The sequence below is a fragment of the Macaca nemestrina genome, chromosome 9, assembly GCF_043159975.1.
Source record: "Macaca nemestrina isolate mMacNem1 chromosome 9, mMacNem.hap1, whole genome shotgun sequence".
NCBI classification, from domain to species: Eukaryota; Metazoa; Chordata; class Mammalia; order Primates; family Cercopithecidae; genus Macaca; species Macaca nemestrina.
This window is the reverse complement of record NC_092133.1, coordinates 143,366,740-143,382,863: the sequence shown is the minus strand read 5'-3', so window position 1 is coordinate 143,382,863 and position 16,124 is coordinate 143,366,740. Positions and strand designations below refer to the sequence as shown.

Here is a 16,124-nt window from a genome sequence, read left to right as displayed (position 1 = left end):
CCTGTCAGGAAGACACTGGGATACATCAATGAACAAAACCAAACCCCAGCTTTGATGGAGCTTGCATTCTAGTCCAGGGAGACAAACATTAAATCTAACAAATACCTAACATTGTTAGAAGGTACTAACTGCTACACGTAAAGGGTCTGAGGCAAGCCAGAAGTGAGGAGATGGATGTGGATAGACAGGACTCGCTGAGAAGGTGAGGCTGAGACTGAGAAAGGTAAGAGAACAAGCCTCAAACACTTCTGGGAAAGGGACATGCCAGGACCAGCTGAGGCAGAGAGCCCTGCGGTAAGGTGATGCTGGAATGGTCAAGGGTCAAGAGCCCACTGGGGCTGGAGCAGTGTGCCAGGGGAGAGCCAGTGGCCAGCAGAGTCAGAAAGGACAGGTGCCAGACTGTGAAGGGCCCTGCCAGGACTCAGGCTGACTGTGATGCTGAGCACAGGAGTGGCAGGTTCTGACTTGGCCTTCTCGAAGGGATCCTCTGGCCACTGTGTTAGAAAGGAAGGGTGGGTTGGGGACACCAGTGAGGAGTGACTACAGCTGCCCAGGTGAGAAGCACGGGCTTCATGAGATGAGAAGTCCAAACAAAGACTGAAGCAGCCTGACCATCTCAGAAACTTTGACACCACTGCGTGATTCAAGTATCTCATACACACAAGTTCCCTAATTTGAAGATACACATTTCTCCTATTTTCGCAATTTCTATAATCACGACACGTCTTCAAATTGCTGCCAAAACTCACAGGGCTGTTTCAGGATCTTGGCAGTGGATTACCTACATGTGTTTATTTTGCAGAAATACACTGAGTTGTACTTTTATGATCTGTGCACATAGCTGTGTGTGTTGTATTCCCATACATATGTAAGGACACCAGGGCCTATGAAGGCAGCCAGCTGCCAGGCAGCGGACTCCGACGCATCTGCCGCTTCCTCCCAGGGATTTGACTATTCTCTCAGTACAACTGTTTGCATGGTACTGCCACACAAAGTTGATTTATAAATCTACTATTGAACAAAATGCCTTAATAGCAATTAAACTGAATCCCAAAATGAAAAAGAGTTTGCAAAAAAACTATTTGTCATATTCTAAATGATGCAAATACTAAGCAGTAAAATTACTAATTTTTTTAAAAAGAAATTACAAAATGTTCTAAGTCGAGAGATGTTTTTACTGATCCCAGCGCCTTGAAAGACTACTATTACATCTGTCACACTCCCACAACAAAAGAAGTTTTAGCAGCATGGAACTCATTTACACAAGGATAAAACTAAGAATAGTGAGCCAAATAGGGAATGAAGAAATCCCTCTATTTTTAAATATGCCTTGGAGCTAAAAAGATCAGGGGTATGTGTTATAGAAAGCATTCCTTCTGTCAATGGCCAAAATGCTACAATCAAAATGCTACAATACTATGTCATCAAAAAGAAATATCCTACATTAAAAAGGATCTACTCCGTCTCAGCACGAATATATTCTAAGAGCAAAAGAGGGCATCTGGTCAGAGTATCCTCCATCCTGGGGCAAGTTCTCGGAAGTTAGCAGGAGACCAAGAACCGTGCGTACACTCTGGGGGTAAAAGGATTGTTTTGTCACTAAATCATTCTGAAGTAAAGGCAGCTTTACACTTCCTAACATAGTAACAAACGTATTTCTAAGACAGGAAACTGTACCAACATCCTTAAGGAAAGTTCTGAGGTCTTTTGTTTTTATTTTATTTTCTTAGAGACAGTGTCTTCCTCTGTCACCTAGGCTGGAGTGCAGTGATGCAATCACAGCTCACTGCAGCCTTGACCTCCTGGGCTCAAGCAATTCTCCCCCATCAGCCTCCTGAATAGCTCATACAGCAGGCACGCACCACCATGCCTGTTCTTTTTTTCTGTGTAGATATGGGGTCTTGAATTGGGCTCAAGCAATCCTCCCACCCTGGCCTCCCAAAGTGCTAGGATTTATAGGTGTGAGCCACTACACCCAGTCAAGTCTTTTCTTTTCTTTTTTCTTTTCCTTTTTTGAGACAGAGTTTCGCTCTTGCTGCCCAGGCTGGAGTGCAATGGCGCTATCTCAGCTCACTGCAACCTCTGCCTTCCAGGTTCAAGCGATTCTCCCGTCTCAGCCTCCCGAGTAGCTGGGATTACAAGCATGCGCCACCACACCCGGCTAATTTTTGTATTTTTAGTAGAGACGGAGTTTCATCATATTGGTCAGGCTGGTCTCGAACTCCTGACCTCAGGTGATCTGCCCGCCTAGGCCTCCCAAAGTGCTGGGACTACAGGCGTGAGCCACTGCACCCGGCCCAAGTCTTTTCTTAAAACAGACTGACAAGGTGGCAACAACCTGCCAAAAGCTTTAACCTGCAAGATATCATGCCAAGAGCAGCCATGTGTCATTTATGTATAAATATAGGAGTTGGATATTTTCATAGAAATTCAAGCTTTCTGATTGCGAAGCCTACTCTTATTTAAAATATAAGCCTGCAATAATTAATCGGGATTGCTAATTAATATTCATTCAGAAGCTGTGTCATCAAAAGGCAAAGGTGGTTTTTTTGAAAACTGATAAAGGAAGGGACGAAAGTTTTTTGTTATCACCATCTGTAAAGGAGTTTTAAAAAAAGAAAATTCTGGGACAGGTGCAGTGGCTCATGCCTGTAATCCCAACATCTTGGGAGGCCAAGGTGGGTAGATCACTTGAGGCCAGAGTTTGAGACCAGCCTGGGCAACATGGCAAAACACCATCTCTACGAAAAATACAAAAATTAGCCAAGCATGGTGGTGCATGCTTGTAATTCCAGCTACTCAGGAGGCTGAGGCACAAGAATCACTTGACCCCTGGAGGCGGAGGCTGCAGTGAGCAGAGATCACACCACTGCACTCTAGACAGCTTGAGTAACAGAGTGAGACTGTCTCAAAAATAAATAAATAAATAATCATTTTGATATAGATGATTTGCTGAACTGTACATAGAGTTTAGTATGAGGACGAGTTAGAGTTCCAATTTCACCTTCCCAGTTTCACACTATGATTAGAAGACTTGCTGTGACTTTGCATTTTTCTTTTGAGGAAGTAATTTAACATAAACACTTCTATCTAACATTACTTGTTCCTTAAACATCATCATTCACTCACATTCCTCTCTCAAACCTGCTGTTGATTTATGATAAAACACAACAGGATCATTCCAGCAGAAAATGGTTTCCAGGCTGATGCAGTGTCTCCAGGGGAAAAGCAGCTGCTTGGCTGGTCACACGCAGGAATAAGAACTGGAGTCCCTGAGTGGGCTTCAGGAGGGGCAAAAAGCCGCCGAGAATGACGTTTGCTATAGATGAAGTTTGTGGCCCTAACAGGGAAGGTAAAGACCCTTTAACCAAATGATACTGTTGCTGAATGCAAGTGGTTGATTTTTCTTCCTCAAGGAGAACCCATCGCAGTGGCCCACTGCCAGTGGTCACTCTTCATCATAAATACCCTCAAAATCCTTTCAATCCCTTCTCGCTATCTATCACCTTACCTTCAAAGTCAAGATCTTAGGAGGAATGTCACCGTTTGAGTTGTGTCTACCACTCCTGTCTCTCACCCACTGCAATCTGGCTTTTGCTCCTATCAGTCCTGGAAAATACTCTTGCTAAGGTCACAAATGACCCCTCGCTTTGTACCTTACTACACTTCACTTGAGTCAGCCTCTCTACCTCTATCTCCACCCCACACTGTCCTCTGGTTTTCCTTCCATCCCTCTGACCACTCCCCGTCCTAGTTTCCTTCACGTTTCTGAAATATTGAGGGACTAGAGAGTTTCATCACTATCCCTGCCTGGAACTCAGGGAAACTTAACGCAAAGTACTGTAATCATAACTATTAGTACAATATACTTCAAATTAGTAGATCCTTATTACATCAAGGTGAGAACATTCAAAATGATCTTGCTTGACTAGGGGCAAGATAAAGAGTGCTTCTTCTAGACTCACCTATGTCTCAGCGCCTCCCACCTCCAGGTGTATGCTCATCGTGTACCTAAGGCTCACACACAATATGATCATGCAACCTTGCATGCTGTGTTAGGGTTCCTTGAAGGCATGTGTATCCCACGCTCATCTGAACAACCTCTCCACAGAAAATTCTTAGCCATCATTATCACTTCCACTCAGTTTTGTTGAATGGATGGACACACAAATTTTATGCAGGCAGTACTAGTTGCCTGCCTGCCTACCAGACACAACGCATTGAGCTGGCCACAGAAGGGAACAGAATGCAGAGACACAGAGCATGTTTGTGACTGCCCAACGCTGGGTGAGAAACAGGGCCTAACTATAAGTGGGCCTGGGAGTGGACTGGGGAGTTACTGGGGTAATGTAAAAGTTCTAAGACTACATTACGGTGATGATTGCAGAACTCAGTAAATCTACTAAATATAATTCAACTGCATACTTTAAATGGGTGAATTTTACAGAATGTAAATTACACTTTAATAAAGTTTTGTTTTTTAATGAACAGAACACAGTACCAGAAGTTTACAGTTTAGTGGAGAAAACACATGTACACAAATTTGAGTAATTCTGACAATCAAGTAACTCATTATAATATACTGTTCTCATATTAAATAGGGAAACCATATTCTTTTTTTTTTTTTTTTTTTCTGAGACAGAGTCTCACTCTGTCACCCAGGCTGGAGTGTGGTGGCACGATCTCAGCTCACTGCGACCTCCGCCTCCCAGGTTCAGGCCATTCTCCTGCCTCAGCCTCCCAAATAGCTGAGACCACAGGCGCCTGCCACCACGCCCAGCTAATTTTTTGTATTTTTAGTAGAGACGGGGTTTCACCGTGTTAGCCAAGATGGTCTCGATCTTAGGGAAACCATATCCTTACAGTCTAATAAAGATCACTTTTTTGTATTCTTTGGCTAAACCTGTAAATAGTTACTAACTCAGTAAGTTTTCTGGAGATGGCAGGAAGCTGTATAATAAATGCAACTAAATAGTACCAGTGGATAAATGCAAACCTGCTCCTGAATTATTCAGGTATTTCTTTGGGTATCTCTATTGCAAGTCTCCTCCTACTCAACTTTAATGGAACGGCTAAACTGAAAATAGCCTGGTTCCTCAACCCTGACTGCTAAATGTATTCACGTGCTCATCATAACAACTGGCTGAGCCCTGCCACCTAATCACTAAACCAAAGCAAACTCCTGGTCAACTATGAAGCACGTAACTCTCCACGCCTGTAGGTGCACTATGAACAATGCTAATTAGAAAACATTCATAGCAATGCCTGCAATAGGTGGATGTCTGAATATTATGTTGGACTGAAAGTCAACCATGGAGAGAACCGGAACTTGCTGAAACAAACTAACTCCCTTAAAGATTCATACTCAAGGGATATCTAATTTATGTCTTATATAATTTTCTTCTTAGACTACCAAAGGTCTTATGTTTGGATTTAAAATGACTTTAAAATATTATAAAATTCATTTTTAAAAAATCAATGTGCACCAAGCACAGTGGCTCATGCCTGTAATCCCAACACTTTTGGGAGGCTGAGACAGGTGGATCACTTGAGGTCATGAGTTCAAGACCAGCCTGACCAACGTGGTGAAACCCCATCTCTACTAAAAACACAAAATTATCCAGACGTGATTGCACATGCCTGTAATCCCAGCTACGCGGGAGGCTGAGGCAGGAGAATCCCTTGAGCCCGGGAGGCGGACGTTGCGGTGACTGAGATCACGCTATTGCACTGCAGCCTGGCAACAAGAGGGAAACTGTCACAAAAAAATAATAATAATAAAAAAATTAATGTAAAAACAGAATACACAAAAATTTTACATAAAAAATAAATTTATAAAATATAATAATTTGGAAGGTGTCTTTTGTTTTTTTAAAATTCTTCTTTGCTAAAAGCTGGCCGGGTATGGTGGCTCATGCCTGTAATCCTAGCACTTTGGGTGGCCAAGGCGGGAGGATCACTTTGAGTTCAGAAGCTCAAGATTAGCCTGGGCCACACAGTGAGACCTCGTCTCTAACTGAGAAAAAAAAAAACTAGTTTAACAATCCAACTCCTCCTTTAATTCCTACATGAACTGCTTATAATGGGGGAAATAGATGAGATTTATTGTAATTTTTATTTTTTACATAAAAAATTTTTACTTTTTAAATTTTATGCAATGTATAAGATCCTTCCATCAAACTGAATTTCGAGTAGTAGCTCTCTGAAGCACTTTATATATGCATATGCAAATGATGAAAGGCAGAATTTAAAAACCAATGAATTCTACTTCCTTATTCTTTCATTAACCACAGCTAAAACGTGAAACAAATTTTCTGAGTAAAAGCTTACTATTCAATCTGTGTGGTTTAAGGAACATAAGCTACCAAAACGGAAAGCTAATCATATACATACAACAGATTATCAACGACACAATAAAAATTTCGTGATTAATATTTGACAATAAATTCATCTAAATGGTATGGTGTTGTTTGCAGAACTGCACACAAAACAGACACACACAGAAGCTAGTAAGGACATACAGTATTGACAGTTACTATACCCATGGGGTGTGGTGATGAATGGATCCCCGACCACAACTTTTTGAGAAATATCTACATTTTCTAATTTTTGTTACAATAAACATTTTTCTTAAGGAAGTATCTCTGAGCCTTGACTGTGATTAAACAATCTGTGATTAATCTCAAAATCAAATTACCTGACTCAAAGGTGGGATGGAACTTGTCTGAGAAGTGGTTTGAGATATAGGACCGTTCATCTGTAAAGTTGAAAACAAAGACAACATCAGTACAACATTAAAAAAACAACAACAACACATGTCTTCAAACCACAGTAATAGGGCCAAACTAAACCCACTCAGAAATGCACATTTTACATGACAAATTTGTGAATTCATAAGATATTCAGAAGGTAGGAGGCTTAAAATTTTTAAATTCTGAATGAACATCATAGATAAAGTTCTTTGTAGTTTCATTTGGGAAAACTAAGAAAAGCTACTTTTCTCAAAGCCATTTTGGAACTTTAAATATTACCGCTTGACATAAAATTTTTAAATGAACAAAAGTAGTCAAAAAAATTTATATTAAAATCCTAACTCTTTAAGTACATCCTACTATAGTGACTATAATGTTATTAAAGTATTTACAAATCACTACATATCCTCGATTTAAAAAATAAATGGCTTTAAGTATCTAGAGTTATAACAATTTTGTTTTTGTTATCACCTACTACTTATAGTTTCCTCTACAAAGCTACCTATACATTTTTCAGACTGATGGGGCTCAGGACTTCCTCCCCCAAAAATACGGCACATTGACATTTGAGGAAACAGCAGAATCAGGCCAAGGAAACTAGAAAGAATTCTCCTTACCCCTTCTCCCTCGAAGCAGGCCATAACACAGCCAACACTCCCCTAAAGACCCTTCCAGAGGGGCCCTGCTTTGTACCAGGAGGAATATCACACAGGGATGTCAAGAAAAACCTGAACACACCAGCCTTGCTAAGTTTCTCCAGTTTATTAGCTCTAAGTCACATCCCTTCTGTCCAATCATGCTTCTCCACACTGTCAACATCTGCATCAGACTCCGTAAAAAAAAAAAAACACAGTTTTCCCTATTTCTTGGGTTCTTCCTTTGTGGAGGCTCCTATGTCACATACAACTTATTACTAAATACACGTGTATGCTTTTCTCTTGTTCATCTGTCTTTTGTTACGGGGGTCTCAGCCATGATCCTCAGATGGGTAAGAAACCTGTTCTCCCCTACAAGACTCTAATATCCATATGCAGATCCTAAGATGTGCCAGTGTTCCTGTTCAGAGCCCCTTACTAACCCCAGTAGAGAATCCTTTATCAAAAGCAATGGACTCCCCACCACCCCATTCGACAGCACCCACCAGATGAGCACTGTCCTTGCCCTCCTGGACTCTCTGCGTCTGCGGTTCAGCCACAACCTTAGCGTCCTGATCAGAAGTCATGGGCTCCACTGGGAGAAGTGTGATGCTAACCTCAGGATGCTGTAAAATGGCAAAGACATTAAACAGGTCATTTGAAGGGCACAGTATGATTATTTAAATAAAATTAAAATCCTTGAGTTTTCCAGCACACACGTTTATCCCTCTGAATTTAAAAAAGTTTAAAGAAGTCTGCCCATATGCATACTTTACTCACCAAGAAGTGAACTTAATTTTTTAAATAAGTAAGTTTCTTCTTCACACCATTCTGGTGAAGATGACCACACCGGGAAACTTGGAAACCCACGTGCTGACACAAATAAACCCATCTGTGCCTGAAAACTCAAGTCTTTTAAAAAAACAGAAAATTGAGGGCTTAATAGCCAAGATACATAAGGAACTTGCACCACTCGATAGCAAAAAATAAATAACCTGATTAGAAAATGGTCAAAGACATGAATAGGAGTTTTTCCCAAGACAACAGAAAAATGGCAATAGAAATACGAAAAAGTGCTCAGCATCACTAATTATTAGGGAGATGCAGAATAAAACCACAATGCTATTTCACCTCACGATGTCAGAATGACTACTACCAGTAAGACAAGAGATAACAGGGCATGGAAGAAACAGAACCTTTGCACACTGTTGGTGGGAATGTAAATTGGTGCAGCCATTATGAAAACAGTATGGAGGTTGCTCAAAAATTTGAAAATAGAACTACCATATGATCCTTTCTGAGTGTTTACCCGAAGGCAATGAAATCACCACCTCATAAGAATATCTGCACCCCCATGGGGATTGCAGCATTATTCACAATAGTCAAGACACAGAAACCACCTCGTTGTCCATCAACGGACAAATGGATATAGAAATCGTGATGTGTGTATATGTCTGTCTATGCTATGGAATGAAATATTGTTCAGCCTTTAAAAAGAAGGAAACTCCATTGTATGCTCTAACATGAGTTAATCTGAAGGATATTGGCCAAGTGAAACATGCCAGCACAAAAACACAAATACTGCATGATCTCACTCATATGTGAAAGCTACTATCTTAAAAAGTCAAATACATAGAAACAGAGAATAAAATGGTGACTACTGCCAGGCACGGTGGCTTAAGCCCATAATCTGGGAGGCCGAGGCAGGCAGATCACCTGAGCTCAGGAGTTCGAGACCTGCCTCACCAACATGGAGAAACTCCGTCTCCACTAAAAATACAAAATCAGCTGGACGTGGTGGTGCATGCCTGTAATCCCAACCACTCGGGAGGCTGAGGCAGAAGAATCACTGGAAATCAGGAGGCAGGGGTTGCGGTGAGCTGAGACAGTGCCATTGCACTCCAGTCTGGGCAACAAGAGTGAAACTCCGTCTCACAAAAACAAAACAAAAAACAAAACAAAAAATGGTGACTACCAGGGGGCTAGCAAGTAGGGAGGATATGAAGAGATCCGTGTCATGGGTACCAAGTTACAGATATTTTGGCTGAGTAAGTCTGGAGATCTAATGTACAACACGAGGCCTGCAGCTGTAATACTGTATTGTACACCAGAAACTTGCTGAGAGTATAGTCTAGGTGCTTTTAGCAATACAAAAGAAGGGTAAAATTACATGAAGTAATGGCTATATTAATGGGCTGGACTCTAGTAACCATTTCACTACGTATATCAAAACACCTCATGTACACACAATTAAAAAAAAAAAAAGGTCAGTTGTGGTGGCTCACACCTATAAATCCCAGCACTTTGGGAGGCCAAGGCAGGTGGATCACCTGAGGCCAGGAGCTCGAGACCAGCCTGGCCAACATGGCGAAACCCCATCTCTACTAAAAATACAAAAATGAGCTGGGCCTGGTGGCCATGCCTGTAGTCCCAGCTACCCGGGAGGCTGAGACACTAAATTGTTTGGATCTGAGAGAGGCAGAGGTTGCAGTGAGCTGAGATGACACCACGGCACTCCAGCCTGGGTGACAGAGCAAGACTGTCTCAAAACACACACACACACCACACGCACGCACACACACACACACACCCCACCACGGCACTCCAGCCTGGGTGACAGAGCAAGATTGTCTCAAAACACACACACACACACACACACACACACACACACACACACACACAGAAAATTACAAAGTTAATAGGACTCCAGAAATGAAAACAGTTGTTGATGAATGCTAAATTTAGATATATTTAAGTGTCCTCACTTAACATCATCAATAGGTTCTTGGAAACTGACTTCAAGTGAAAGGATGTGTAGCAAAATCAATTGTACCACAGGCACAAACAAGTGTTAAGTTCCTACAGCATACTTCCAGTCACAAAAATACCACCAAACTTCTAAATAAAGACCCAAAACTCCTTCTAACATTTTCAAATGGCAATAAATATGAGCCACACACATTTTTAAAAGATTAACAAGAAAGACAATTATGTACCTAATTTCTGGTGAGTCAGAAAGTGACAGTGGTCACAGTGGTGATGTAACCACCACTGGATTTAACCAACCAAGGAATAAATGCTTGCAAAGTGAAAACTGTAAAAATATTATGGCAGGGCGCAGTGGCTCAGGCTTGTAATCCCGCACTTTGGGAGGCTAAGGCAAGCAGAATGCTTGAGCCCAAGAGTTGGAGACCAGCATGGGCAACAGGGCGACACCCATCTCAACACAAAATACAACAATTAGCCGGGTGTGGTGGCATGTGCCTGTAGTACCAGCTCCTTGGGAGGCTGGAATACGAGGACCACCCAAGCCCAGGAGGTGGAGGTTGCAGTAAGCTGAGATGGCACCACTGCACTCCATCCTGGGAGACAGAACAAGATTCTGTCTCAAAAAATAAAAATATAAAAAGAATATTCGTACCACCAAGCAGTTAAAAAACAAACTAATGATGACAAATAAGGCAGGCTCGCTGAGCACTTTATTCGTTGTACATTTATATTATTATAGTAGACTTTATGAATTTTTGTTTCACAATAATTTATATTCATTCATTTCCCAACCTGCTTATTCCAGTTCAGGATGATAGGTGGCCAGAGCCTATCCCAGCAGCTCAAGGAGCAAGGTGGGAACCAGCCCCAACAGGACACTATCCCATCACAGGGCCACTCACACACATACCCACACTCACTCACTCAGACTGGGACCAGGCAGACACGCATATCCACCTAACATGCACACCGTTGGGATGTGGGAGGAAACTAGAATACCCATTAAAAAAAACACATAGACATGCAGAGAACATGCAAACTCCACACAGACAGTAGTCCTGGTTAGGAATTGACTTCTTTCTCATAATGTTGAAATGACACTGAAAGAAATGATGTTTTTTGAAGTGGTTCTTCATGAAGCATTTACTCAATCCAATGTCTAGACACTAACCTTCACATATAACATCTCACTCAATTTTTCTAAACAACGTAAGAAGTAACTGGATCACCACCACTTTGGGAGGCTGAGGCGGGCAGATCACCTGAGGTCAGGAGTTCGAGACCAGCCTAGCCAAACTGGTGAAACCCCATCTCTACTAAAAATTAGCCAGGCGTGGTGGCAGGTGCCTGTAATCCCAGCTACCCAGAAGGCTGAGGCAGGAGAATCACTTGAACCCAGGAGGCAGAGGTTGCAGCGAGCCGAGATCACCCCTAAGCATACTCTAGCCTAAGTGACAGAGTGAAACTCTGTCTCAAAAGGATCAGAAGGGATAACTGTAGCAATCCCGTATCCTGAGGATTCCTAGACATCCCTGACTTCAAGGCATTTCTTTTCACTGCAAGCTACACTGCTTCCCAAACAAGACAAATATTTTTATTTAACCCAGGTATCTTTTTAGATACATCTGAAAACATACATCAGACTGTCAGAAAAAAATACCTTTAAAAGTGTACGTATTTTTGTCTTACTAAGTAGCCATACAGGTTTTTCAAGATATAGTGGAGCTCCCTATTCACCATAATCTGCTTGTGATAAATTCTCAAAAACCTTGTTAATGAAATAATCTGATGATCAAAGGCAATCTCATCCAATTGTGTAAACTGTATCATCAATCACAAAAACATCTAAATGCTATCAAACAGAGCTGGAAATGTAAGCTAGCACAGAAAAAATGTTTGAAATAAATGTTTCTTTTTTTTTTTTTTTTTTTTTTTTTTTTGAGACGGAGTCTCGCTCTGCCGCCCAGGCTGGAGTGCAGTGGCCGGATCTCAGCTCACTGCAAGCTCCGCCTCCCGGGTTCACGCCATTCTCCTGCCTCAGCCTCCCGAGTAGTTGGGACTACAGGCGCCCGCCACCGCGCCCGGCTAGTTTTTTGTATTTTTTAGTAGAGACGGGGTTTCACCGTGTTAGCCAGGATGGTCTCGATCTCCTGACCTCGTGATCCGCCCGTCTCGGCCTCCCAAAGTGCTGGGATTACAGGCTTGAGCCACCGCGCCCGGCCAGAGGTTGCTGTTTTCCAAAATATGGGACGTATGACAATGTTACATTTTAACAGATGTACCTTCATTTTAATGTATATTATCTTCTTTTTATGTCTGTGCAGTACCAACCTCTTTATTAAACCAAGAAAAGAGTGAATCAATTTAAAGAAATATATTAAGTACTAGTATAAATGCTATCAGGACTCAAAACGATCTTGAAAACAAAATGTGAGTAACTAAATTTTAGAAGACACAGATTTCGGGAACATCTGGACTGAGATTCTAGGTCCTTGGCTCTCAGGCCTCAGATGCACTGAAGAATCCTTGGAACACACTGTGATTTTGCAATTTTGTAGTTCAACTTTTTATTGTTATTTTTATTTTTTTTTAACTATGCAGATGATTCTGAAAAACTTGAGCAAATACTTCTAGGTGATGTTGAAGTAACACACAGGGGGAGTAGCTCCCACTCCCTGAGGTGGTTTTCTACAAAAGAACAGATGGATTCCATTGCAAAAGAAACCTATATGTCATTAAACATCCATTCTCACACAACCACGAAATCCAGAAAGTAAAGACGTATTAATAGCTTAGCAATCCAATGGGCAAGTCATGGAAGGTGCTGTAGAGGCTTTTACCAACATTAACTTCCAGATTTTTAAGATTCTTATGATAGCCAAAAGGAAAAATAAAAAACAATTAAAATAACACTTTAATACTTGTATTTTTTTTAGACAATCGGAATTTACATACCTCCTGATGGAAATACCAACAATACCATATATGAAGTGGTCTTGCAAAAAAAAAACAACAACAAAAATCAAAATGTTACCATGACCCTAAATCTTATTACAAACTAACCGCAAATACAAAAGCCAGGGAACCACCAAGGGATTCCAGGCAGTGGGAAGTTTCTGAACAACTGGCTTCTTCAACACAAAAAGGGACGTAAGACACACGCTGGTCAGTCAGACTATGGCTTTACTTGGATAAAGGGAACAAACCAACTACTAAAAAAGAAAAAAGATAATCAGAGAAATAACAGTAACAGGACAACTGAAAATACTAAAAAATGAGTCTATTTTCTTAGATGTGATAATGATGTTGTGGTTATGTTTAACAAAAAGGAAACCCTGTCTTTTAGAGATGTGTATTGAAATATTTACAGGGAAAATAATACAATGTGTGAAATTTCCCTCCAAGTACTATGTGGGGCAGAGACCCAGAGGTTCATCGTTACTCTTCCACCTGAGAGAAGGACGTTCACTATACTACTCTACCTTTGTACATTTGAAATTTTCTATAGTAAAAGGTTTAAAAAGTAACCACGCCACGGTCTCAGCACAACACAGTGATCCTGATTTGAACACTCTGCATCCTATCTATTAAAAAAAGTAAACTTTACACCAATGTATCTCTTAATTACTAATCTGATAGTTTTTCAAAAAAGGCTTATAAAGTTTTCCAACAGAAGGGATTACTGATAGTCACCTCATTTAAAGAGTTAATAATGTATCATTTTAATGCTTTTAAAACTTACCTAACGTGTGAATCTAGAATGAGATTTAAAGAATGATACAAGCATTGACAACTGTTTCAATAAATAACAAATTTTTTTGTTACTGGTTCAAGAGACCTAAAATATTTTGAGACTTAAAATATATCAATTATTGCCTCCTGGCATGGCCAAAAAGCAGATCTCTAGATTGTAAAGGGAAAAATTCAAGGGAAGAAAAGAATCCTCCAGCCAAAGCAAAGTATTTCCACGCAACAGACCAAGGAGTTAAAGGCAGGCTCCACACTTGCCAGAGACTTACACCTCTCGCAGGCCTTACTGAATTGGACAGGAGGATTTTATTTAACGTCTCTTTATTTAAAAAGCAGAGAGGATAAGTATGTTCTCCCTTCCTATCTGTGGCCTCTATGCTAGTAACATATTTTTAACCTCATCTGTCAAAGCTACAGTCTAAAAAAGAAGTTTTATCAACTTGTTCAACACTTGGGATAACATAACTCTCTTAATTCAGTTTGTAAAAATTTCTTTTCATACACACCAGAAATGTTTGTTGCATGATTAAACAGTCATTATGGTCTTTCTAGACACACAAGGCAATCTTAAAAATATAACACCATCTCAAATAAACAACTATATGTCAGGTAGGTGACATAATGATTTAGAGAAAAATTATTAATTTTGTTTTGTTTTGTTTTTTTGAGACAGAGTCTCCCTCTGTCGCCCAGGCTGGAGTGCAGTAGTAGGATCTGGACTCACTGCAAGCTCCGCCTCCCGGGTTCACGCCATTCTCCTGCCTCAGCCCCCCGAGTAGCTGGGACTACAGGTGCCAGCCACCACACCCAGCTAATTTTTTTTGTTTTTTTTTTTTTTGAGAGGGAGTCTTGCTCTATCGCCCAGGCTGGAGTGCAGTGGCGCGATCTCGGCTCACTGCAAGCTCCGCCTCCCGGGTTCACGCCATTCTCCTGCCTCAGCCTCCTGAGTAGCTGGGACTACAGGCGCCCACCACTGCGCCCGGCTAATTTTTTGTATTTTTAGTATAGACGGGGTTTCACCGTGGTCTCGATCTCCTGACCTTGTGATCCGCCCGCCTCGGCCTCCCAAAGTGCTGGGATTACAGGCGTGAGCCACCGCGCCCGGCATTTTTTGTATTTTTAGTAGAGACAGGGTTTCACCGTGTTAGCCAGGATGGTCTCGATCTCCTGACCTCGTGATCTGCCCACCTTGGCCTCCCAAAGTTCTGGGATTACAGGCATGAGCCACCACACCCGGCCAAATTATTGTTAATTTAAAGGACAGCTATTTACACACAAAATCCTACAAATTCACCAAGGAAAAAAAAAAATTCTTTTTTTTTTTTTTTTGAGACAGTCTTGCTCTGTCGCCCAGGCTGGAGTGCAGTGGCACAATCTCGGCTCACTGAAACCTCTGCTTCCCGAGCTCAAGCAATTCTCGTGCCTCAGCCTCCTGAATAGCTGGGATTACAGGTGTGCAACACCACACCTGGCTTTTTTTTTCCCCCCAGTAGAAACAGGATTTTGTCATGTTGATTAGGCTGGTCTTGAACTCCTGACCTCATGTGATCCACCCACCTTAGCCTCCCAAAGTGCTGGGATTACAGGAGTGAGCCACCGTGCCCGGCCACACCAAGAAATCTTAAAATGTACTCAGTAGGCTTGTTTTTTGAGGTGAATGTTGGTATTATTATTTTGAAGCTATTTTATTTTACATATTGTATATATACATGCCTACACATATTCACACTGAACAGGATAAAGTTGATACGAATTTCCTTAATGTTAGGTACACAGATTTTCAACATCAAAGGAGATATGAATACAAAATTAAAGAAGCTAAGTAAACTCCACATGGTCATTTTTTAAAATTGGAAGTGTGACTTTTTAAACTACAGTACAGGCTTCCTCTGCAATACACCACTGTTACCACTGATTTCCTTTTCCTAGTCTGGACTCTGATCTTGGACCTCACGGTGTACGTAGCTGTCCTTCCATGGAGTCTCCTTTAAGCCACCACAGTTCCTCAGTCTTGCCTTATTCATCCACACTTTTCCAGAGTACTAGTTAATTACTTTGTAGAATGTTCCTCAATTTGAGATGAGCCTGGGACATCTTACCATGAAGCAGGAAGCCATGAAGACAACTGGTCCCATCAGGAAGACACAGAGGCCACAGCAAAGGGAGGGAGGGATTCCCAATAGCCATGCATGGGACCACATCAGGGATCAGGAAGAAT

At 41.4% G+C, this 16,124-nt stretch overlaps 1 protein-coding gene across 3 annotated transcripts in view; it reads right to left on the bottom strand.

Annotated features, from left to right (window-relative positions):
- Positions 1–16,124, bottom strand: part of LOC105490813 (La ribonucleoprotein 4B) — a 125,108-nt gene that overhangs the window by 69,243 nt on the left and 39,741 nt on the right. For all 3 annotated transcript variants that reach the window (XM_071070554.1, XM_011756726.3, XM_011756724.3), the window contains exons 2-3: positions 7,894–8,013; positions 6,698–6,757 (exon numbers count right to left, since the gene is read on the bottom strand). In XM_071070554.1, coding sequence (XP_070926655.1) covers positions 6,698–6,757; positions 7,894–7,974 — 141 coding nt within the window. In that variant the 5' untranslated portion in view covers positions 7,975–8,013. The remainder of the gene's footprint in view (positions 1–6,697; positions 6,758–7,893; positions 8,014–16,124) is intronic.